Below are 25965 nucleotides of genomic sequence, written 5' to 3'. Positions count from 1 at the left end.
CTCAAAAAGAGTTACTCTGAGGGCCAGCTACTCAGCTGGGGTAAATCAACATAGCTTCAGTGAAAGAATTTAAGTATTGAGTAGTCCAAATGAAGTCAAACAGTCCATTCAGGAAAGCATGTAAGCATATGCTTAAAATGGGTTGAAATTTTGGGAAAATGTTCATGAATTTTTTCCCCAAAACATTTATCCCCATCTCTCTGTCTTTTGTCAAAAAAATTGAAACTTAGACATTTTTTTCTACCAGATCTACCAATAATCAAGACAGTTTGAAAAAGAAATTTTTTTTTCCCTTTTGAAGTTAAGAATGGATAAAATTTATAAGTCTTGGGGCTACCTCAACTCATATACACTTAGAAAAGTGTATGCTAGTACATATGAAGGTATTGCCATTCATTCTGCAATGCTGGGAGAAACTAGTTAACTTGTGCTGACTCACACCTGTTAATTCTTCAACTGCAAAATTTATTGATGACGATAGATGCCCATTGACACCTACCAGCTGTTACTTATCAGTTACAGAACTGGGAATCTGTCTGTCTGTTCTTTCATAAAGCACTCCATTCCCTTTTGTGTAGAAGATTTTTACGCTCAAGATAATATTGTCACAGTGCATATTATTCTGTTGTGCTTCATCTTTATAAGCTCCAATTTCAAGCAGCATATAATACATTTTGGAAATAGATGGCAACTTTGAGGGCTTGTCAACATTTTTCACTCTTTCTCCAGCCCCAGTTCAGCTCCACTGGTGCTAGCAACAGTGGAAGCACTAATATAGCACATTCAGGCATTTTTGTCATTGCCTCTTCTAACCATGGCCCGAGTTGCGTTGGTGCACAATGAACAAAAAATGCAGAGTCCTAGTGCAAATGCACTTTTGGTACTCTTGGTTTGATAGATGCTTTACATGATTTTCATGTTACTTCGCTATTTTCCCACAGCCTCCATGGAGTTAATACTCTTTCTTGTGTGCGTCTTTTTCTCCTAAATGAACATCCTTAATAATTTGCCTATGGTAATCTCTTACTGCCATCCATTGTTTCCCTTTCTGACATAGACGTGGAGAATTCTAACAATTCATTTGACCTATTCAGGCTTGTACCAATTGATTAAAACATCATGGCTATGTTGGAATCCCCCTCTAGAAAAAGCATCCCTACAGCCATGTTTGACATGGCCAAGCAGATTGCCTTTTTAGATCTGAATGAACAAAAGATTGCCACAATGTACAGATGAAGCAGTCAAGATGTTACAAAAAAATTTGAAGAGAGAGAGCCAAATTTTATTAACGCAATAATGCATTTGTAGTGAAGTGCTCACCTCACTCCAGCCCTGAGAGGGTTAAAGGCCGGTCCTGGGAGAGGGCTGGGACGGAAGCACCAATAGGAAAAGGCTGGGAGGCAGCCAATCAGGGCCAAACTGGGCCCTGTAAAAGAGCTGCAGGGCCAGTGGTAGACTCAGACTCTCTCCAGCCTTGGAGGGAGAAAGGCCTAGCTGCCTGGGAGCTCAGGGTACCAGAAGCGGAGCAGGGCTGGGGCTGGGGAAGGGCAAGAGGACATGGGGCCTGAGGCAGGCAAGACACCAGACAGCAGGAGGCTCTCTGAGGCTGATGAGCTAATTCCTAGTCTGACCAGCAGGAGGCAGTGAGTGCTCGATCTGCTACAGCACTCCATAGTATGCATATTGTACACTTCTCAGATGAAAGGAGCACTTACGTTTTGGGGGGTTTTTTTTAGTTTGTTTGTTTGTTCCTTACTGTGCACTTGAGACATTATTAAAGTAATGATGTAAACTATATTGTAAAGTAACACTATATTGTTATTCTTGGTATAGACATTTGAGTCTCAAAGGTGCTTTATGAAAACAGTTTCCTTAATGTTTCTTTGTCAGATAATGATCCTATAGAGCATAAAATAGAAACAAGACCACTTGAAAGTGAATTATTCTGAAGGCTAGGATGTGGGAATATTATTCCCTTAGCAGAATTTTTATTACCAAAGACTATGGCTGTAGCTCCTGCTGAAGCTCAGTGTGTATTAATTATCAGCAAAACTTCAAAAAAAAAATTGTGATGGATAAGAACATTTTTCAAAAGCTGCAGGAAGTCAAAGATAGACTAATGATTGTTCTGTCCAATGTGTGTTTACCAACCAGAAGCATGATGAATATGACAATAAAGCAGGAAGTTTGCTGCAGGAACCTGTATTATAGTCAGAAAACTTCAAAACTGAACATAAGAACGGCCATACTGGGTCAGACCAAAGGTCCATCTAGCCCAGTATCCTGTCTTCTGACAGTGGCCAATGACAGGTGCCCCAAAGGGAATGAACAGACAGGTTATCACCAAGTGATCCATGCCCTGTCACCCAATCCCAGCTTCTGGCAAACAGAGGCTAGGGGCTCCATTCCTGCCCATCCTGGCTAATAGCCATTGATAGACCTATCTTCCATGAATCTATCTAGCTCCCGTTTGAACACCATTATAATATTGGCCTTCACAACACCTTCTGGCAAGGAGTTCCAGAAGCTGACAGTGCATTGTGTGTGAAAAAATACTTTTTTTTGTTTTTTTAAAACCTGCTACCTATTAATTTCATTTGGTGGCCCGTTGTTCTTATCTTATGAGAAGGCGTAAATAACACTTCCTTATTCACTTTCTCCACACTAGTCATGATTTTATAGACCTCTATCATATTCCCTGTTAGTCGCCTCTTTTCCAAGCTGAGAAGTCACAGTCTTATTAATCTCTCCTCATATGGAAGCTGTTCTATACCCCTAATCATTTTTGTTGCCCTTTTTTCTGAGCCTTTTCCAATTCCAATATATCTTTTTTGAGATGGGATGACCACATCTGCACACAGTATTCAAGTGTGGGCATACTATGGATTTATATAGAGGCAATATGATATTTTCTGTCTTATTATCGATTCTTGATGATTCCCAATATTCTGTTTGCTTTTTGACTGTCACTGCACTTTGAGTGGATGATTTCAGAGAACTATCCACAATGACTCCAAGATCTCTTTCTTGAGTGGTAACAGCTAATTTAGACTCCATCATTGTGTATGTGTAGTTAGGATTATTTTTTCCAGTGTACATTACTTTGCATTTATCAACATTAAATTTCATCTGCCATTTTGTTGTCCAGTTACCCAGTTCTGTGAGATCCTTTTGTAGCTCTTTGCAATCTGCCTGAGACTTAACTATCTCGAGTAGTTTTGTATCATCTGCAAATTTTGCCACCTCACTGTTTACGCCTTTTTCCAGATGGTTTATGAATATGTTAAATAGGACTGGGCCCAGTACAGATCCCTGGGGGACACCACTATTTACCTTTCTCCATTCTGAAAACTGACCATTTTGTTGAGAAAAGTATTGTGAGTAGGAGTCAGACACAATTGACGTTGTTGAAATCTCTGAGATTTTTTAATACCTCTCTTTTTTTATCTGACGTTCAAGTTGAGAGGAAAAGGGTATCTTGAGGCTCCTTCACTTCCCAAATCACTAGAACAAACTGTATATTCTTGGTATGACTTCTGACTAAGAAGGCACCATCCTAGGAATGTAAACACAAAAGGATCAGGATTCCTGAATATCTCCTGTAAGTTTCTCTAATTGTTATAAAGTTTCGCAAACTACAGTTGCCCTTTTGGGCTGATGTCTACAACTGCTTTCCAGAGTCCCATTGCCTGCACACCCACTTCCTAGAGAAGATGGTATCATCTATGAGCACAAATATTAAATGGATTAATTGGATTATATGGTTCCTTTCTCACTCAATACTGTTCACTGTAAATCTAGACTAGATATTGCAGCTAATTTGTAAGCTGATTTCTCTGCTATCCAACTGGCTTCAAGAAGGCACATCAGTATTCAATAACCTGCTTTTATCCTGATGGATGAGGAACTGGCATTAGTGTTTTCATTCCCTTCAGAAAAGGCTTAGGAGTGTAATCAGTAGACATTAATATTTAGTATATTGAATCACCCAGCTGGAGTATTTGCACTGTACAGAGATCCTTGAGTTGTGGAGTGTATGTGTGCAAATGGAATGGTTCCACAAAGTTTTCATTTCCACAAATATGCAGATTGGAGCCATCTTATTTCCCTTATTACTTGCAGTAACAATACAAGACTTGGCTCAGATAATACAGATTAATGGTACTTAATGAAATGTGTATCTATTCTGTTAGGAAAACAGTCACACAACTCCACATAAAATATTCCACAAGACAATGGTAATACAAGTTACTAAATATGATTTTTGTATTTTCAAATAAATCGATATAATCTTTTAGCAGTGCTACTGATCTTTACTTTCTTTTTAATGATTTTATTTGTAGCAAGTCATATAACAATGACAATTTGGCAAAATATGACACAGTATCTCCTTTTAACAACGAATAAAGATCTTTAGTCTAATAAAAGAAAATATTCCTAAATCTGTCCCCTCTGTCTCTCTGCTGTAGTGTACATTTTATGCCTGTAGTTTTACCCACGTGTCTCCTGTATAGCTTCTTGATACTGATTTAAAGAAGCAGTACGCACATCAAGAGTTGTCACATTCATCTTTCACTAAATGCCTTGGGCTGTAAAACAGCATGCTATGGTTACAAGAGGATTGCATACAATGAAGGCTTGGGAGCTGCTAATTTTTCACTTTGCTCACTGCACCATGTAAAAATAAAGTGGAACATTAGCCATTCAGGAGTAAATCGTCCAGTGGTGTAAAAGGTGTTTTAACCAGTCAGGTGGGTGTAATTAAGCACCTAAATAGTGTAACTGGCCGAAGTGCATAATTGAAACCTTTCTGAAAAAGTTCTAAATAATTTAGTAAGGATGAAACCACCAGTGTTTTTTTTAGACACTTAATAATTTTTTATAGGAATTATTCTAAAGCCTGTTAGGATCTTATTCTGCATTACATTCTTTCTTTGGGTTTTTTTTAAATACATTCTAAAGAATTTTATAGCAAGGATTTATTTCCCTCATTCTATAGGATGTTTCAAATATTTTTCATTTTTTATTCAGTTCTGTAGGGGTTATTTTCCATAAGGGAATGCCCAGAGTCCCCTCATAGTGGAAAAGAACCTTTCAATAGCAGTAGGTGGGCTTTTCTGAGGTGAGTGGAGCATTAAATAGGAGTTTAAGCTGGAAAAGGGGTTGTCCTTTAGAAAAATGGAGCATGTCAAGGCCAAAGAAAGCTAAACTCATACTTTGTTGAGAATAAGATATTGTTTAATCTTGTTTTTGTACCTAGTATTGTGTGCACCTCAAGCTTTGTATAGACACCTTCTTTATTATTGTAGAAATCCAAATAAATCAATGAAGGGAAAGCATGTTAAATTCAGCTGTGTTACTTGGGTAGTACTTCTCCGCCTTAAGAAACACTCACATTTTAACAGTCATCAAAATCACTATGTACTACAGCACTGTAGAATAGAGCCTCTTCCAGAAAAAAAACAGTGAGGGGGTCAGCATAACCAAAACCCACCCCATTTACTATATGCCTAACTATGGTAATCACTGAAAAATACATGGCCACTGTTCAGATGCCCGAGGATGTGTCTGGCAGTTGTGCCATGTTCAGTCTCTTTTATATGTCACTTCTTAGCTTGCACCACTTTACTGGATTTTGCTTTCCTGATACAACTGTCGAATAATATGTGTAATGCTTTTCCCAATGTGCAGAAAGCATTAATAATTCCAGGTCCTTAGCCTGACTTTATCTCAGCCTTTATTTTTGCACTTGCAAAATGCAGTGATTACACAGGTGATTTAAATATTTAAGTACACTATTTTAGGCAGAGTCACTGATTTAGCTGTCTAAAAGATCTAAGCTGCACTATATAATTATGGACAAAATAATGTGAGCCAGTGTAACTCATAGTGAGGCTGGAAAAGTTGCATGCATGCTTACTTATTTTCAGAAGTAAAACTAAAGTAGATGGTGACACTGAAAATTATTTTAAGTGTTTGTGTAATTTTGAGTCTCTAAGCACCTGCCAAACAGTTTTTCTGAAAAACTAGCCCAAAGGGTTTTTCAATATTCCATAAGTGTTCAATTCTGCTGACTAATTTTAGGAGCACAGTTTGTACCCAGAATGCACTGAACATGTGCTTACATGCTTTAATATACATCCATGTACTCAGGACTTCCACTTATTTATGCGCTTTCCTTTGGGCATGCAGTAAGGTTTGTGCACCTAAGCTCCATTTGTTCTGAATGTAAATTTATGCACCGTTATCTATACTGTATCCTCAGATTCATTTTTGTGAAGTTAGCTACAAGTATCAAAAGGGATTGAAATAGCGAATTTCATTATTACAGCATATTTTAATTATTATTAATGGCTATTTTCAAATACATTTTCTACATATTTCCTTATCAAGGCAGCTGTTTCTTGTATTGATTATAGTCATTTTCATGTGATGGAAAACAAGTCTTTTTGTACTGTGATTATTTCAATGCCTGAGTGTAAACTGTGACTGATGAATGATCTAATTGAACCATCAATACGTGTAAACATGTTCAAGTAAAAAAGAAGTATTAGTTTCCCTTTCTAAAATCCTGTGAAACAGATTACTGCTGCATATAAAATATGTTTTCACTAGCCAGATCTCTTGAAATCGTAACCTAAAACATAAAAAATAAAATTAATTATAAACTCATAAAGTCATGGGTTGTGCTATAAAAATACATTTTTCACCATGAAAAGAGAAATTAAGCATGCAGTAGAGTTGTGACTTCAAGAATGAGGCTCTCACCAACAATTCAGAAGTGTTATTTCTCATAAACTCCATTGTATGCAATCAAATGATTCTGTTCTAAAAGGTTGGGAATTAGAAGGGTTAATTCGTAAAGCAGCTGTATCAACAGATGGGTAAGTAAGAAGCAGACTGTGCCTTGCTTGCCCCAATGTGATCTACCAGACATCAAATATGCACTGAATTTTTATTAAATTGTCAAGTTTAAGTATCCATGGTAACTGCTAGAGAATTCTATAGCAGCCTAAACTATGATTATACTGTCAGACCTGGATAGTCTACCTGCAGTGCAGTTTTCAACACAAAGACCAATAGTATCACTGCTGTTCTAAGCAACTATAAGGGTGGTTTAAAAATGGAACAAATCACGTGACTTGCTTTAAATAGATCACTGTAATTTATGCTATAAAGGACAAGTGGGTGTAGGAGATATTTCACTTCTGGGTATCCATAGATTGCAATATACACACCAGCAACCAAACACTGGGACCTGAATGTAAGTGAACTTGCTTTGAGTTGGTATTTGACAAGACAGAAATGCTGCTTTGTGGAAGGAGAAAACACGAAGTAGTGGTATGAGTCAGGATATCCATCATTTATCAGCAAGGTGTGCACATCTTTTATCAAATTGGTTTGCATTCTGAGATGCTTTGGTTCCATGCTGTTCTCATTTAGCAGCCCTGTCCCAAAATGTCTTTTATCATCTGCAACTGCAATCATTCCTAATATCGGCATTGTCACTGTTCACACCTTTGTCACCTTCAGGATGAAACACTATAGGGCTATATTGTAGACCAGAAGAGACTTCAGACAGTGTGGAATCCAGCTGCCTGCCTCTCAAGAGGAGGTGAGGCAGCAATGAGAATACAACAATAGACAAAGTTTTGCATTGGATTTTTATTTGCTTCCCAGTACAGTTCATGGTGTTTGTGATTATCTTTAAACATCTGAAAGGACACTTCTTACCCTAGCACGCAGGTGAGTTTGGCTTAGATTTTCTTTGGATAAAGCTGTCTGACACCAGTAGCGGGGATATCTCAGTTGAGGACTCTTGATTGTGGACTTGATTCCCCTCTTAGCTTCAAACAGTACTGTTTATAGCATCGTGCCTTTACAAAACATGACTAACAAAAGCAGAATACGAGCAGACATTACAATTAATGGACAAGCTGTAGAGGTATGAATTTAATTATCTGGGATCATATTTATACAACCAAGGCGGCAGTTCTGAAGAAATCAGAAGAACATTTGGGCTGACCTCCTTTAGGAAAGTGTGGGAAAACTCTGACATCTCAAAATGTACAAAGATGTGACTGATGAAAAGGCCAACTTTTTCTATAGCAATTTATGGATGTGCATAGTGGGAAGTTAATGCTGCTGATAAGAAGAAAACTGAAGCTTTTGAAACGTGCTGGTGAAGACTCTTGCATATATCTTGGATGGGAAAAAAAGAATTAATGCCTATATTAGAAATATTATTGGAGAGAAGCAAACCCTGATGTTGATAATCAACAGATACAAACTTATGAACTTTGGTCACATTAGGCATAGAAATGGAAATAACCTTGAGGAAGTTGTTATGGAAGAAATGGTGAAGGGCCTTCATAGTAGGGGATGAGCAGTAAGTGGCTGGATGGATGGTGTGTGCAAGGCATATCAGTGAAAGGTCGCTGCTGAGTGTTCGAAATTAGTGATGGATCATGAAGGTTTCTGAAAATTCTGCTATGATGTCACCAATATTCAGACATGCATAAATGGGTTTACGTATTAATTTATCAATCCAGTCAATTCTCACTGATAATAGTTCTCAGTATAAAAGGTACTGGGATAGTAGTACCTCCCTACCTCACCAGGCTGTTGGGGGGATAAATATACTTTAAAAGATTGTGTCGCACTTAGATACTACAGTAATGGAGGCAGGGCATTAATAGGATTGATAACAACAAAAAACTCAAGAATAGACTCCCTCCCATTACATTTGTACATGCCCTCACTTGAAGGAGGCTGTAGAGCACAAATTCCAGCACTCCCAGATAAAAATTCAATTAAAGCCTGTTATACAGTAAGTTAAACAAAAGGAGTTGTAGCCACTCAGCAAAATATAACTGAAAGAAGTGAAATTACTGCAGTGTGAAGCAAAATTCACTTGCTAGTCATATAATTGCACATGAATACTGTACCACACTTGTTTCCAACCCAAAGGTGTGTTCATGTGCAGTTATAAGACTAGCCAGTGAGCAGAACAAAATATTAACAAGTTGCTTGTCATCTCAATTTTGGTCATGTCTACACAAATTCCATATAGTTTAAATATGGTACTACATTTTTAATGGTAGTCAATTTCTCCATGAATGCTTAAAAGCAGTTTACAAAAAAAGAGACTGAAAAGTTAAAATGCTGTTCTTCACAATGGAATCAAGACACCTCTATAGTCCTGTGATAAGTTTACTGGAGAGGAGGTTGTATCAGGAGCAATGAAAATTTAGGAATATAAATTTAAAACAAATATTTTGGGAATTTCCTGGTGGACAGTATAATCAGTGGCGGGAGGAATGGAAAATCTGATGCTAGAGGAGTATCTTAGTGTTGATGCTTAATGAGAGGCATAATGATGAAATACATGAAATATATTGTTTTGGTGGTGGTTTGTAAATATATACAGTAATGTATATTTAAATTTTTCTAATGCATTCCCTTTTTAAAAAAAGTTAGCAACTGTTCTGTAGTATGTCAACTTGAAGTTTCATCTATACTGACTAATTGTCACTGAATATAAAACACAAGATGTTAAACACAATAATGTTTTGTTGTTGTCATTGCTAATCCCACCAGAATACATTATTTTGCATACTGATGGAATTATAGAAAAGGGTTTAGCCATATTAAATAAGAGCTACATTGTAACTATGGCAGCAACATTTCTATTAGTGCAATTTATTCTTAAATGTTATGTCTATTTAAAGGAGTCCTAATTACAAAAATATAACAATTATTTTGTCAAAGATGCCAGACAGTTTTTGTATTTTTTTGTATTATCAGGAAGTGCTGTAAATTGACTTCATAAACTAAGCCGTCAGGTGAGGAGGAAAGCCAAAGTAGTGCATGTGGGGACATAGAAAGAAGATAGATGAGTTGGATGGCGGCTGCTACTCTTTGCTTACAGCAAAAAGGGGAATGAATGTCAATTAAGTATGAGCCCCAAAGAAACTACATAATATAGGTAATATAGAGAAGGGAATAGTTCTGAGGAATATGTTTAAGTACATTGTGAGGTGAAAAACTGAAAAGTATAATTGTAGTAACCACATTACAGATTTATTCAGAGGTAATTAGTAGATAGAGTGAAACTTCTATATTGGAATGGTGACACTATGAAATTTGCTTTATTTCTGGAATCGTCAATCTAGATTATGCAGCAACAGTAGCACTACATACTTAAGGTTGCAAATTAGTTTTAGTTATAAATGTGATACATACTTGTCCCTCATTCCCCATAGTGCATGCTTCTGTGAAATCCACACAGAAATAACAGCTTCAAAATTGGTAGGCAAGGTCTGTGACCTAAGTGGAATTTATTTGCCAAATCACAGGGCTATTGGATGCTGAAATGTAGGAGTGAATTATGACTCCCCAGAAAGAGATGTTAAAGGCTTCTGAATTTTTCCAGTGCTTTTTTACTACTCCTTAGCCAAAAAATGCAAGAGGTAGAGGGGGAGAATCTGATTCGTTGGACTGTTCTCATTGAGATCTACAGCACAGAATCAAATATTAAGTTATTAGATTCTAATATTAAAAAGTTAATATTTTAAATAGGAACATACATGAGTCATTAAGAGCTGATACCCTAATTTTGGTTCATTGGCAGCTCCAGAGACATTGCTGGGAAGCAGACAGGAAGAATTTATTCTCTTCCCAAGTCTCCAGCATGGAGACTGGGGAGAAGCAGAGAGATTACAGGTGAGAGCATATAATGTATAGTCCTGGAACCTTAAAATTACATTGGTCCTGCAGGTGGATCTTGTTTTATGAGAACTCACTGTTGTTCAATGTAATTAAATCTGCAGGTCAGATGGAATATTAAAAGCCTAGGGCCAAAATTTGCCTTCAGTTATACCAGTGCAATCCTACAGAAATAAGGGGAATTACATTGGGTATGTCTACACTACAGGATTATTCCGATTTTACATAAACCGGTTTTGTAAAACAGATTGTATAAAGTCGAGGGCACGCGGCCACACAAAGCACAATAATTCAGTGGTGTGCATCCATGTACCGAGGCTAGCGTCGATTTCCGGAGCGTTGCACTGTAGGTAGCTATCCCGTAGCTATCCCATAGTTCCCGCAGTCTCCCCCGCCCATTGGAATTCTGGATTGAGATGCCAATGCATGATAGTGCAAAAACAGTGTCGTGGGTGATTCTGGGTAAATGTTGTCACTCAATCCTTCCTCCATGAAAGCAACGGCAGACAATCATTTCGCGCCCTTTTTCCCTGGATTGCCCTGGCAGACACCATAGCATGGCAACCATGGAGCCTGTTTTGCCTTTTGTCACTGTCACTGTATGTGTACTGGATGCTGCTGACAGAGGCAGTACTGCAGTGCTACACAGCAGCATTCATTTGCCTTTGCAAGGTAGGGGAGATGGTTACCATCCCTATTGCACTGTCTGCCATTGTAATTTGGTGATGAGATATTGGTTTTCAATCATTTTGTACCGTTTGCAATTGGGAATTGGTGATGACGGTTATCAAGCATTTTGTACCGTCTGCTGCTGTCATGGGTGCTCCTGGCTGGCCTCACTGAGGTGGTTTGGGGTGCATGGACAAAAATGAGAATGACTCTCCGGGTCATTCCCTTCTTTATGTTTTGTCTAAAAATAGAGTCAGTCCTGCCTAGAATATGGGGCAAGTTTACTAGAGAGCCAGAGAGCACAGCCGCTCTGGGTCAGAGCCCCAGAGATCCCGCAGAAATGATGAGCTGCATGCCATTCCAGGGGGTGCCCTTGCAACAACTCCACCTGTTGCTTCCCTCCTCCCACACCCCTCCTGGGCTACCGTGGCAGCGTCCCCCCATTTGTGTGATGAAGTAATAAAGAATGCAGGAATAAGAAACACTGACTTTTTAGCGAGATAAAGTGAGGGGGAGGCAGCCTCCAGCTGCTATGATAGTCCAGGCAGTACATAATCTTTTCTTTAGACACGAAACGGGAAGGGGGGGGGCTGATGGAGCCCAGGCTCCAGCTGCTATGATGAGGATGGTTACCCAGCATTTTGTACCATCTGCCAGGAATGACAGGAAGTCATTCCCATTTTTACCCAGGTGCCCCCAGCCGACCTCACCAAGGCCAGCCAGGAGCACTCACGGGATGATAACGAGGACGGCTATCAGTCATTTTGTACGGTACTGTCTGCCATCAGGGAAGGGAGGGGAGAGGATGCTGCTGTTTAGCGCTACAGCACCCCGTCTACCAGCAGCATCCAGTAGACATACGGTGACGTTGAAAAGTAGCGAGAAACGGTTTTTTTCCCTTTTCTTTGGGGGGGGGTAAATTAACGACATATTCCCTGAACTACTGGCGACAATATTTTTGACTCTTCAGCCATTGGAAGCTCAGCCAAGAATGCAAATCTTTTTCTGAGACTGCAGGAACTGTGGGATAGCTGGAGTCCTCAGTCCCCCCTCCCTCCCTCCATAAGCATCCATTTGATTCTTTGGCTTTCCGTTACGCTTGTCACGCAGCACTGTGTTGAGTCCCTGCTGTGGCCTCTGTCTATCATAGCCTGGAGATTTTTTCAAATGCTTTGTCATTTCGTCTTCTGTAACGGAGCTCTGATAGAACAGATTTGTCTGCCCATACAGCGATCAGATCCAGTATCTCCCATACGGTCCATGCTGGAGCTCTTTTTGGATTTGGGACTGCATCGCCACCCATGCTGATCAGAGCTCCACTCTGGGCAAACAGGAAATGAAATTCAAAAGTTTGCGGGGCTTTTCCTGTCTACCTGGCCAGTGCATCTGAGTTCAGATTGCTTTCCAGAGCGGCCACAATGGTGCACTGTGGGATACTGCCCGGAGGCCAATACCGTTGATTTGCGGCCACACCAACCCTAATCCGACATGGCAATACCGATTTCAGTGCTACTTCTCTCGTCGGGGAGGAGTGCAGAAACTGGTTTAAAGAGCCCTTTATGTTGATATAAAGGGCCTCGTTGTGTGGACGGGTGCAGGATTAAATTGGTTTAACGCTGCTAAATTCGGTTTAAACGCGTAGTGTAGACCAGGCCATTGATGTAACTGAATGTGGAATTTGGCTCCAAGACTGTAAGTAAACCAGTACTTTCCACTGCATGGAGATTCAGATTTTTTTTTTGTGTGTATAGGTTTCTTCTTAATAGTCTAAGATAGCAGAGGTGCCTATCTCACCACAGAGAGGGGACTGGTTTTGGAGCCAAAGAGCATACATTTTAGCCTAGTGCTGCATGTATGTAGCAGGATGACGACCATGGTGACTGTGTGTATGCATATCTATACCTATAATATTACAATCAAGGACCATTGTACCATCTTCTAAATAGCCAAAAAGCACAATGCCAGCAAAAATTACCCAAGATCTTTTCTATTGTTATAAAATGTTATGAATTGTGGAATGAAATTCTTGGAAACTCAAAATCATTAAAAAGAAAAGAACAACTGATATCCTGAATTGAATTTTAGTGCATAGCATAATTACACCATTTATAGTGTAGGGTGCTAGAAAAAAATGTGTGCATGTCTAAAGTGGTAGGGCTAAGTCTACCAGTCAGGTAAGCTTGCACAAGATGACTGAAGTCTGTGGTCTTGCACCTACTTTATCATTAGTGAAATTTGACCCATGCTATATAATTACATTAAAAATTGATGTGTAAATCTGTTTTTTCATCGCAGAAGTGAATAAAGTAAGGAGTCATCAGTCCAACATTTTTTTAGAGCTGGCTTCTTCTTGCAACAGAATTTTTGCGAGATACTTTTTATACACATTTTTAAAATATTTTCTTAATTTCAGATTTGGCAGTGTGGAGGCTCCCTGGAGATTGTAACATGCTCTCACGTTGGACATGTGTTTCGTAAGGCAACCCCTTATACTTTTCCTGGTGGCACTGGTCATGTAATCAACAAGAACAACAGGAGACTAGCAGAGGTCTGGATGGATGAGTTTAAAGACTTCTTCTATATAATATCCCCAGGTAAGAAATCATTTTGTGATCATTTTATAACATGTATATCTACCGGAAAAATGAATATGCGTATATATGTATGTGAGTGAGAGGTGTGGGAGAGCATAGTTAGTTCTTTCAGCATCTCCTTCTCAAAAGTCAAATCCTTCTATATTTTTTTTTAAAGAAAAAATATTGCCTATTTAAGACTAGAAAAAATTAAAGGTCTTAAGAAGTCTTATTTGAGATTTCTATCATGTTGTTTTTAAACCAGTGGGAAAGTTCTTTGGCTCTATTAACTCTAAGAAAAAGGGGATGTGATCAGATCAGTCTTGCGTTCTGGTGATCCCTTAAAAGTAGTTGCAGCGGGTACAAGTTAGAGCAGCTCCAGAGCTGCTCTGCATTGCTCAGTGGACTATAGCAGTACTCAGTGGCCTGACAATCAGGGATCCAAAATATATGTCTAATTCCTCCATTTGATGTACGTGAATAGTTCCCATTAATATTTCTCTCTTCTATGCATGTCAAGGAAAAAACTCATGTTTTCACTTAGTCCAGTGTAAGAACTTCAAGAAAATCGTGTAATGAAGGAATGATTCTTAGATAATGCATATCTTGCTATAACTTTTCATACAGAAATTGAAATGTCTATACAACAGATACGAGTAATATATGTAAAATATTGTATTTTAAACTTGTTCTTGTATTTATGATTTTTATATTTCAGTAACACGTAAAAATTGTTGCACAAATGTTTGTATGTATATTTACAATCAACTAACCAGAATCAGAGTATACAGATAGTAAATGTGCAGTATTTTTTCTCTTATGAACAAAACATTGTGCAAAGTTTTTAAAGAGTAATTTTATTATTGATTTCAAAAATATATAAAATAGCAAAAAGAAGAATGTAAGGATATAAGTATTAAAGCGTGTCAAAAATTTCATATGAGACATCAGCTGAAGAGTTGGTATTTATAGCGCCTGGAAGGTGTTGTATCTTGTTCAGTGTTATTGCATTTAAGGGCTTGATGGTGATGTTAAAATCAAGCCTCACGCAAGGAGCACAGCATTGTTGAGAAGCCCAAAGGGAGATTGTTACACAGTCTCCTTCCTGGTCTCCCCACTGCCCTGGGGAAGTAGTGCATTGTGACATGTCTATGTCTGGCAGAGCACATTCTCCCTGATACACTGGTGTAGCTAAACTGCCAAGTGCACTGTATGTGATGGGATAACGTCGAGCCTCTGCCCTGTCCTTCCCCTTCTCAGCCCAAGAAGCTTTAGGTTGGAGGGGAAGTGCTTTTTAGAGCAGAGCAAGATATGGCTTTCCTGTCCCACGTCACTTTTCAAGATTTCAGAAATGTTCCCATTCCACATCAGGGTGAAACAGCAACTTTTCAAAGTGTTTTGTGAAAACAAGCAAGAGAGAGAGAGACACCCAGTCTACAATAGCCAGGTCATCAGGACACTCACCTGGGATGCTGTTCTCCCACGTCCCAGGTGAGTGCCCTGACCTCTAGGCTGTTGGCTCTTTTGGGATGGGTCTCTGTCTCTTTCTCAGTATGACCAGAAATTTCATCCTGGACCTGAGAAATCTTTCCTGACAAAAGTTTTGTCAAAACTGGTATGTTCCAGTGAAAAGCTTAGGTTCTGATGAATCAGCATTTTTGACAAAAAAAGATAAAATAATGTAAGACCATTTCTAGTGCTTCTGATCCTGGTACCAGTAATGACACTGAAGGCCCCCATCCTCAGCCACCCTTATATCAGGGCTTTTCTGTACTCTGTTTGTGCAAGTGCATGTGCAATCATGCCCTCTTCCATCATAGTGCTTTTTTATTTATTTATATTTTTGAAGGAGGAAACTTTGGCCTGATAGACCCCCTTATCTGCTCCCCTGCTGAGTTCCATAATGAAATTACCCTAGGAAATGTCTTCTTCCTATCATGCAGCCCCTTTGTTATGGAGTATCAGGCATACTGACTGTATAATTGGTCAATATAATGTGTCCTTTATTGAGATGAGTTGTCTCTAGACAGATTAGAACCCTGGCTTTGGTGTGCATAAAACATGTACCTGTGAAGTCCCATACATTTCTTTCCCCCTGTAATTTTAAAATGTATTTCATATTTTTGTTTTTCCCTTTTATTCCATCTTCAATTTCTTTTATGCAAATATTAAATTACCATACCTTTTTACAGAACATAGAACAACCCTGTAGCCTCTTAAAGATTGTGGCAGTTTTCAGCATATTGACTGTCTCAGCTTAAACCTATGTAAAGTGGTTCAAAAAGGAATCAGTCTTTACAGAACTGCCAACATTTCAGATGGAAAAGTCTTTTTTCCCCCTCATCAAAGACAATAATTGAAAACTTTAAATTATGGCTGTGATCAGAAAAAATAAGTGTTTACCAGCAAGTCAACATTTCAGAAAAAGACAGTTTTTTCCCCTCTCCTATTTCAAATAGTTTCTTGATTGTTAGTAGCCAGTCTCTTGAAAGCTGCCACAGGCTTTATGAGCTAAAACTTTTGTATTTGTGAGCTAAAACCTGTGTTTTCATTTTTGACTGAAAACCCCCCTAAAATAAAGGTAGTAAAATGTATTATAAAATAGATTTTAAAGATTTTTGTATAAAATCTAATGCCATTGTAAGGTGATTTACATTTTAGACAAGCTTGGTTTTATGGTTTTATTAATACCTTAAAATGACAGATTTCAAATCATGTCAGTTTAAAGCCAGAACCTAGCATCTGGAAGCCCATTATATTTTGCAGCTTTTAGAAATCATTGTTTGAAATGTTCAAAGAATTGGCTACTCACAAACTGAAGGTGCTGTTGTTGTGTTTTATCATGAATCTCTCAATAGTCTTCCTACTCTGGTGTTTATAAAGTGCCTTTAGTCTACAGCAACAGAATCTCTGGGATAAAATTTACACTTCAGTTCATGAAGAATTTGATTCCAAAATCCTATTATCGGTGGGAGTTTTGTGTCTAATCCTCTGTACCATGTATTAGAATGTTAGTCCAATCCATTCATCTTAAAATCCTAATTGGTGCCACACACTGTTTCACTGCCTGAGTATTCCAGGACTTCAGGAGTCCAGTCAAAAAGAACGTAAGAATGGCCATACTGGGTCAGACTAATAGTCCATCTAGCCCAGTATCCTGTCTTCTGACAATGACCAATGCCAGGTGCTTCAAAGGAAATGATCAGAACAGGGCAATCAAGTAATCCATCCCTCCGTTGTCCAGTCTCAGTATCTGGCAGTCAGAGGCTAAGAGACACCTGGAGCCTGGAGTTGCATCCCTGATTATCTTGGCTGATAGCCACTGATTGATCTATCCTCTATGAACTTATCTAAATCTTTTTTTAATCCAGTTATAGTTTTGGCCTTCACAATATCAGGGCTGCCCATAGGGGGAGGCAAGTGGGGCAATTTGCCCCAGGCCCTGGGCCCCACAGGGGCCCCCAGGAGAGTTTTTCAGGGCCCCTGGAGTGGGGTCCTTCACTCGCTCCAGGGCCCCTGGAAAACTCTCATGGGGCCCAGGCCCCAGGAGCTTCTTCTGTTCCGGGTCTTTGGTGGCAATTCCATGGTGGTGGGGGGCCTTCTGCTCCAGGGCCTGCCACCGAAGTGCCCCGAAGACCCGTGGTGGGGGGTCCTTCTGCCCCGGGATACGCCGCCGAAAGCTGGGTCTTCGGCGGGAATTCGGCGATGATGGCCCCCCACCGCCAAAGACCCCAGGCCCCTTGAATCCTCTGGGCGGCCCTGCACAGTATTCCCTGGCAATGAGTTCTACGGGTTGACTGTGCATTCTGTGAAGAAATATTTCCTTATGTTTGTTTTAAGCCAGCTGCCTATTAATGGATGACCCAAGGTTCTTGTGTCCTGTGAAGATTAAATAACACTTCTTTATGCACTTTCTCCTCACCATTCCTGATTTTATAGACCACTGTCACCCTTCTTGTCCTTCTTTGGCTATCCCTTGATACAAGGAGGATGTCTGACAAAGGGGTTTGTTGATGAGTTTTTAAGTGGCTGAGTAGCTCAATTCTTGCTCTGCACATTTTCCCACAGAAGTGACAGGTATAATCTTAGAGGAGACATAGCTGTTGCCTGTACTGTTGTGCTCTTTCTTTCCTCCTTTGTCACTTCTGAGCACATCTGTTCTTCTCAAAGTGAGCTGTGGGTTGGTGTATGATGTGGCGCTGCTGTGTTCTGTTTCACGCCAAGTCCTGCCAGTTTGTTGGCTAATGCCTCCCTTTTTAAGATGTACTTTCAGTTTGTCTTTGAAACACTTCTGCTGCCCTCCGCGAGGCCTTCTTCTGTGACTTACCTGAGAGAAGAATACTTGCTTCAGGAGGCGAGTGTCAGACATACATACACAGTGGCCAGCCCAGCAAAGTTGATATTTCATGATCTGTGCTTCTATGTTGGCTACAGAGAGAACACTGATGTTAGTGTGTTGGTCTGCCCAGCTGATCCTGAGAATCCTTCTGAGGCAGTCCTTCTGGAACCACTTCACCTGCTTGAGATGTTGTCTCTAGGTTACCTAGGTCTCACACCTATAAAGAAGGGTGGGGATGATAACTGCCTTGTAAACCAAGATCTTGGTGCCTCTTTGCAGATCCCTGTCATTGAAGACTCTGAATAGTCTTCCGAAGGATGTGCTGGCACAGTGGATCCTGTATGCAATTTTGGTGTCTATTTTGGCTGTGTCATAAACAGATAAGAAAAGTTAATAGCACAGAAGTACTTTATAACTCTTTGACTACAGAGAGTTAACAAGAACAGTGAGCCTGGCTGTCACCTGACCCGAGGACCAATCAGAGGACAAGATACTTTCAAATCTTGAGGGAGGGAAGTTTTTGTGCTGTGCTGTTAGTTTTGGTTGTTGTTCACTCTGGGGGCTCAGAGGGATCAGACATGCAACCAGGTTTCTCTCCAATCTCTCCAATACAGGCTCTTATAAGTTCAGACTAGTGAGTACTGGGTAGATAAAGTGAGTTAGGCTTATGGTTGTTTTCTTTATTTGCAAATGTGTATTTGGTTGGAAGAAGTTAAAATTGGTATTTTGCTGAAAAGATTCTAATTTGTACTTGTATACTTAGGCTGGGAGGGTGTTCCCAGTGTCTGTAGCTGAAAGACCATGTACCTATTCCATTTTTTTTAAATTTACAAAGATAATTTTTACTGTTTTTTCTTTCTTTAATTAAAAGCTTTTTTTGTTTAAGAACCTAATTGTTTTTTTTATTCTGGTGAGACCCTAGGGGACGGGGTCTGGATTCACCAGGGAATTGATGGGGAGAAAGGAGGGAAGAGGGAGAGAGAGGCTGATTTCTCTCTGTGCCAGGATTACTTTCTCTCAGGAAGAGTCTGGAAGGGGGAAAGAGAAGGAGGGAGGAAGGTGAATTGTCCTCTCTGTTTTGTGATTCAAGGAGTTTGAATCACAGTGATCTTCCAGGGTAACCCAGGGAGGGGAAGCCTGGGAGAGGCAACGGTGAGGGAAAGGGTTTACTTTCCTTGTGTTAAGATCCAAAGGGTCTGGGTCTTGGGGGTCCCCAGACAAGGTTTTGGGGGGACCAGAGTGTACCAGGCACTGGAATTCCTGGTTGGTGGCAGCGCTACAGGTTCTAAGCTGGTAATTGAGCTTAGAGGAATTCATGCTGGTACCCCATCTTTTGGACGCTAAGGTTCAGAGTGGGAAATTGTACCCCAGGCTGTTTGGGAGAGATGGCTGCCAAAGTACAGTAAATGATCCACGTTTTCCAGGGGTTCTCTGCTGATGGTGATTTGTGGAGTACAAAGAGTAGTTTGTGCAGGTGAGGACTGGTAGAGTACCTTGTATTTTCCAACGTTGAGAGACAGGCCTAGACTGTGATAGGCATCTGCAAGAAGATTTAGGGTGCTTTGCAGGTCAGCCTATGTATGTGCAAGAATGACACAGTCCTCTGCATACTGAAGGTCAGTGATGCCAATTCTCATATCTTAGATTTTGTTTGGAGATGTCAAAGATTGAAGAGTTGGCCATCCATATGATACTCAATTCCAATTCCATCAGGAAGGCAGTTGCGAATGATAATCAGGATCATGGCAAGGTAAATGGAGAAGTGTTGGAACAATGACACAGCCCTGCTTGACACTGGTGCGAATGATGAATGGTTTGGTCTCTGAGCCGTTGCACAAAATGCTGGCAGTCATCCCATCATGGAGTAGTCTGATGATGGAAATGAATTTCTGTGGATAGCTAAACCTACATAGTACCTTCCAGAGGGCATCACAATTGATAGAGTCAAAGGCCTTGGTTAGATCGATGAATGTCATGAACAGTTCCTGGTGTTGCTCTCTGCACTTCTCCTGAATCTGTCGTGCCACGAAGATCATGTTGGTTGTGCCTCCGTATGGCCTGAAGCCAAATTGTGATTTGGGGAGGAGGTCCTCGGCAAGGGAGAGGAGTCTGTTTAGTAGGATCCGGGCAAGAATCTTCCCTGTGATGAAGAGGAGAAAATACCTCTGTTGTTTCCACACAAAGATTTGTCCCTTTTCTTTAATGTAACAATGTTGACTTTCTTAAAGTCAGGTCTTTGCAGGTTCAGATTTTGCTGAAGAGTTAGCAGAGTTTGTACTGGAGCATTGTTCCACCACCTTTAAAAACCTCAGCTGAGATGCTGTCTGAGTCTGGTGTCTTGTGATTTTTTTTTTATCTGGTTGATGACATGCTGGTCTTCCTCAAAAGAGAGGGGATCAGCAAGGTGTTCCATTGCTGACAGTTGCGGAATAAACTCAGTGGTGTCTTCAGAGACTGTGGATTTGTGGTTTAGTAGACTCTCAAAGTGCTCTTTCCAGAGTTGTTTAATGGATGCATTGCACCTGAGGAGGGTGGAGCCATCCTGAGAATGTAAGGGGATTGGGCCTTTGGAGCTTGGTCCATATATAGTTTTGGTTGCTTGAGAGAAGCTTCTCATGTCATCCTGGTCTACTAAACCCTGGATCTCTGAGGGCTTCTCTTTCCACCACTTATTTTTGATGTCATGTAGCCTCCTTTGGACTTTGGCTTTAAGCAGGTGATAGGCCTCCTGTTTTCATTTGTCAGAGGAATCAATTTGCCAGTTACAAAATGCATTTCTTTTCTGTTGAGTTAATGCTAGGATTTCCTCGTTGTTTTCATCAAACCAGTCTTGGTGCCAATGAGTGGAATATCCTATGGTTTCAGCACATGCATTGTGAACGGTGTTTTTAAGTTGATCCCAGTGCTCTTGAATGTCAATGATGTTGTCAGGCAGGTTAGAAAGTTTCTGACAGATGTTGCTGGAACATCTCACAGCTGGCTTGGTCTTGAAGTGCTTTGATATTATACCACTTTCGCTTAGTCTTTGGATGTTTGCGGTGTGGTAGGGTGAGCTGCAGGTACATGACTTCAGTTCATCTGCAGATTTGACACTATCAGCTCAGGATTAAACAAAGACTGTGAATGGCTTGCCAACTACAAAACCAGTTTCTACAAAACCAGTTTCTCCTCCCTTGGTTTTCACACCTCAACTACTAGAACAGGGCCTCATCCTCCCTGACTGAACTAACCTTGTTATCTCTAGCTTGCTTGTGTATATATACGTGCCCCTGGAAATTTCCACTACATGCATCCGACGAAGTGGGTATTCACCCACGAAAGCTCATGCTCCAAAACATCTGTTAGTCTATAAGGTGCCACAGGATTCTTTGCTGCTTATCCTAAAAAATACCCAGTAAAAATATCATCCAAAATATTTTTTAAGAAGCAACAGTTCCCCACAAATCAATATCAGCATATTTGCAACAGACTAGCTATGGCTTTTCTGTATTTGTTATTTTATGTTCGTTTCTCTGATCTAAAATGGAAGATGTAATGGGTTGAGAGCAATAAAGATGCCATGCTAGGGAAAGGCCTCTTTGACCTGATTTACCATGGATTTGACCAAATTAAGGTACAGTTTTTTAAAAAAATCACTTATTGTATCATGTGGTATATTTTCTAAACAGTTTGATAATACAAACATCCCATTACAAGGGCTACTTGACATGTTACAATAAATGTTTTTAATAATATCAATTAAAAATACAGTTTTGCTTTATAGGGGTATGAAACAAGGAAATAATAATACCTTGATCCTAGGTGTCTGCCATTCTAGATGTTTTCGCATTACATCTTACCAGCCGTGCTCCAGGCTGACTAGGGTTAGTTTTTAATGCATTTTGGTGAAATAATACACTCAAAATGCATTAGAAAATCACATTAACCTTCATTTTATTGTAAAATACTTTAGAAAGTACTTTCTGAATTGGACACATTATTGGTAAAAAACGTCATTATGTAAGTGTTTGGGATAGTGATATAGACAATGGAATAGTTAAATTAGCCTATTTTTCAAGAAGGACCTGGAATGAAATTGCAGCATTGCAAGGGTGATAGTGGTTCCTATTACTAAAGACAAGTATGTCAACATTTCAGTTATGAAGACTAGCCAACCTGTGTGGTTTTTATTTTACTCTTACCCCCTCTTCACTGATCCTAGCTAGCAGAGTGCAGCAGCACTTGGATATTCGGGGAAGAGAGTTTAATTCCATATCTGCCAGAGCCAATGTAGGATCTCTTCATTCCATCATACTTTTTCATGCCTTGCTGATTTCCTTTGTCCCCCATTCTGTTTTGTTTTCTACTTGTCTTCCCTTGCCTCTCTGCTTAGCGTGGGGATTTCAATACACCTCTACCCCGATATAATGCTGTCCTCGGGAGCCAAAAAGTCCTATCGTGTTATAGGTGAAACCGCGTTATAGCGAACTTGCTTTGATCCGTCAGAGTGCGCAGCCTTCCCCGCCCCCAGCACTGCTTTACCGCGTTATATCCAAATTTGTGTTATATCGGGTTGCGTTATATCGGGGTAGAGGTGTACCTAGGGCATTCTTGATTACAGTAGACTCTTATGTTGGGTTTTATCTTATATGCCTTCTTACACAATGCTCCCACTGAATTGGGTGATAGGGGAATGTAGTATTTTGAGCCCAAGGAGGTCACTAGTATAAAAAAAAAATTTAAAAGCAGAATGGAAAAGTAGATCCAAATTTTGCCCATTTTTCACAAATTTGCCCATTTTTCACAATTTTTGCCCATTTTTCTCAAATTCAGCTTGTTCTCTGTTTGCTCCCAAACCTGTGTGTGTCTTATTTCCAAACTCTTCCCACTCTGTGACCTCTGTTAATCATGTGGCCAATTGTCTGACTTCCAAAATAATATGTTAATTTGGAATCAAAGATAGTTAGGCTTAATTGTTATTACTGACTAAAATGAATATTTTCTGGCCAGTCTTAATAGTGTAGACACTTTGGGCCAGCCCTATGTGATGCTTTCTTAGTCTGCACCTTACAATGGAAAATGGGACTAATACGCCGAAGGTGGTAGTTTGATAGTTTAGTATCACACAAACAAAAACCAAGAATATTATTTGCCTTAGATGTTTTTATATGAGAAGATGAAATATAATATTTTTTAAAAATGGATGCAGCCCTTTAGAAAGTAGATGTATTAAAAATGTGGATGTTGGTAAAGTCAAATGACTGTGTAACCTTGCATTTGCTTCAGTGTTTCATTCTGATATGTTTTAATAGCCAAGTGCCCCGCTTTAGGAAGCAAGGGATACAATGAATAGCTTTTCTGAGATGTGCTGCCAAAAATAAGTATTTTAAAGGGTGAGCAAGAAGCAAACAGATATTTTTCACTGATGAATTGTCTCAAATACTCAGGAGGCCCCAAAGCATGAAGCAGCATACAATTGGAATGCTAATTAGATTTAGAATCTCTCTCCACAAAAGAACTTTTTTTCACAACATGTATTTTAAAAGTGCCTAATTCTTTCCCTTACAGCATGTGTTTAAAATGTACCTCATGCACTGTGTTTCCTAATGTACCTCTGTAAGTTTTTTCCAGTCTTGTGAAACCTCTGTGGAGTTAGGGGCTTGGGATATAAGGTTTGATTTTGAATGTTGATGTGATTAGTACAGCAGGAGATATTGGAATATGGAATTTGACCCTTACCACATTATGCAACAGAATTATTCATGAGGATATCTTAATACCGGGTCCTGAGGTGATGTATTATTTAGTGTGTGGATCTTTTCTTGATATGTTGAGTAGATTGACAATATCCTGCCTTAGGCAGGATGGGGGAATGTTAATGAGCCTCCATTGTTGTGAATTGTTTAACAATTCCATTGTTTAGCTAAATAGAAAATGGCTGATTTGGACGTTTTGACACACACAGCCTTTGAGTGATGCTGTTGTAGTGGCACACCTGTCTTTTAAGAGCTTAAGGGCATGGCTACACTGGAGTGTTGCAGCGCTGGTGATGGGGTTACAGCGCTGCAACTCACTCTGTGTCCACACTTGCAAAGCACGGCCAGCGCTGCAGCTCCCTGGTTGCAGCGCTGGCTGTACATCTGGTTTGCTTGGGGTGTAGCGATTCCAGCGCTGGTGATGCAGCGCTGGTCATCAAGTGTAGCCACCAAAAGCGCTGTTATTGGCCTCTAGGGTATTAGGAGGTATCCCAGAATTCCTGTCCACAACAAACCGGAAGAATGGCTGAACTCCGATCTCCCCGTAGCTACTTAGCTAAAAAACAAACACAGCTGCTCTTTGCTCCAGCGAGCGAGCGGAGGCAGGGGAATTGCTTTGGAATGTTCACAGCTGGCGGAGGCAGGGGAATTGCTTTGGAATGTTCACAGCTGTTTGCTTGAGGAGAAAGGGGAGAGGGGAGGGGGGAGTCCCTGTTGAGCAGCTGCTTATATGGTCTAAAGACTATTTAGGAGTGCATAATTTGCATTTGGTGAATAAGAGACAGGTGGGGGAAAGGTCAAAACTTTTAAAATGATTGAAGGTAGGCACTGTGTATCTTCCAGTCCTTAGAACTTGCAAGGCAGGGAGCTGAGAACAGTGTCAGCTCCAAAAATCCACTCTCTCTGCCTCCCCCATGCTCCCTGTCACACTCCACCCCACCCCGCTGTTTTGAAAAGCACGTTGCAGCCACTTGAACGCTGGGAGAGCTGCCCACAATGCACCACTCCCAACAACGCTGCAAATGCTGCAGATGTGGCCACACTGCAGCGCTGGTAGCTGTCAGTGTGGCCACCCTGCAGCGCTTTCCCTACACAGCTGTACGAACACAGCTGCAACTCCCAGCGCTGCACATCTCCAAGTGTAGCCATACCCTAAATGAATGAACATTTTAGAGCTTCCTCACAGGAACTTCTATCTTGGAGAAGAAGAAAAACGGATTTTTCTCTTTTTTGCAAAAGAGATTCTTCTGGTGTCATGTTTGGATCCTTTTGTGCCTACACTTACAATCCTGCAGGATATAGCATGTAGGTGAGAAGTTATTTTCACCACCCAAATCCATACTTAGTCACCTAAATATATATCGCCAGGTTTTCAGAAGTGATAAGCACTCACTAATTCTATTGAAATAACTGAGATTTGCAGGAAGCCCATGCGTTTGACTTGTACTTTGATGCCAAAACATAGATATAAATAAAAGTCTGTCTTCAATGCTGTTCAGTGTACTGTCTCTTAGCTTGATGCCCAGGGGCTGGATTGCCCTTTTCTGCAGCAAACTCTCCAGGAGAGGCTAAAAGGAGGAAAAACTGTGTGGGATGTCCAACATCATTTCATGGTGCGAGGGGAGCTATTTCCCCCTTCACAAAATGGACTATGGGGCCTGGTGTCATAACATTTCTTCCCAGATCTGGACCTTAGTGTCCAAAATATGGGTGTTAGTATGAAAACCCACAATCAAGGTCCTTGAGCCCCAGAGTTTCCTAACCCGGGCCTAGTCTCTGTAGGCCTGGCTTGACATAAGCAACTTGCCTCATTTCTTATTAGGCATAAATGGGGAGGTGAATGGAAGGTTAAGTTTAAATAGGAGCTTAAGCATGCTGGAGTCAGGATGTGCGTGCTAGCTAAGATAAGCAGCAACAGACT

General features: G+C 40.3%; 1 protein-coding gene across 3 annotated transcripts in view; it reads left to right on the top strand.

Annotated features, from left to right (window-relative positions):
* The window catches only part of GALNT13 (polypeptide N-acetylgalactosaminyltransferase 13), a 456737-nt gene that overhangs the window by 310398 nt on the left and 120374 nt on the right, over positions 1 to 25965 (top strand). For all 3 annotated transcript variants that reach the window (XM_030580270.1, XM_030580269.1, XM_030580271.1), the window contains exon 8: positions 13811 to 13991. In XM_030580270.1, coding sequence (XP_030436130.1) covers positions 13811 to 13991 — 181 coding nt within the window. The remainder of the gene's footprint in view (positions 1 to 13810; positions 13992 to 25965) is intronic.

This window comes from Gopherus evgoodei, chromosome 11, assembly GCF_007399415.2.
Source record: "Gopherus evgoodei ecotype Sinaloan lineage chromosome 11, rGopEvg1_v1.p, whole genome shotgun sequence".
In the NCBI taxonomy this organism is placed as follows: Eukaryota; Metazoa; Chordata; order Testudines; family Testudinidae; genus Gopherus; species Gopherus evgoodei.
The sequence above is the reverse complement of the archived record's forward strand: the minus strand, read 5'-3'. Positions and strand labels throughout refer to the sequence as shown.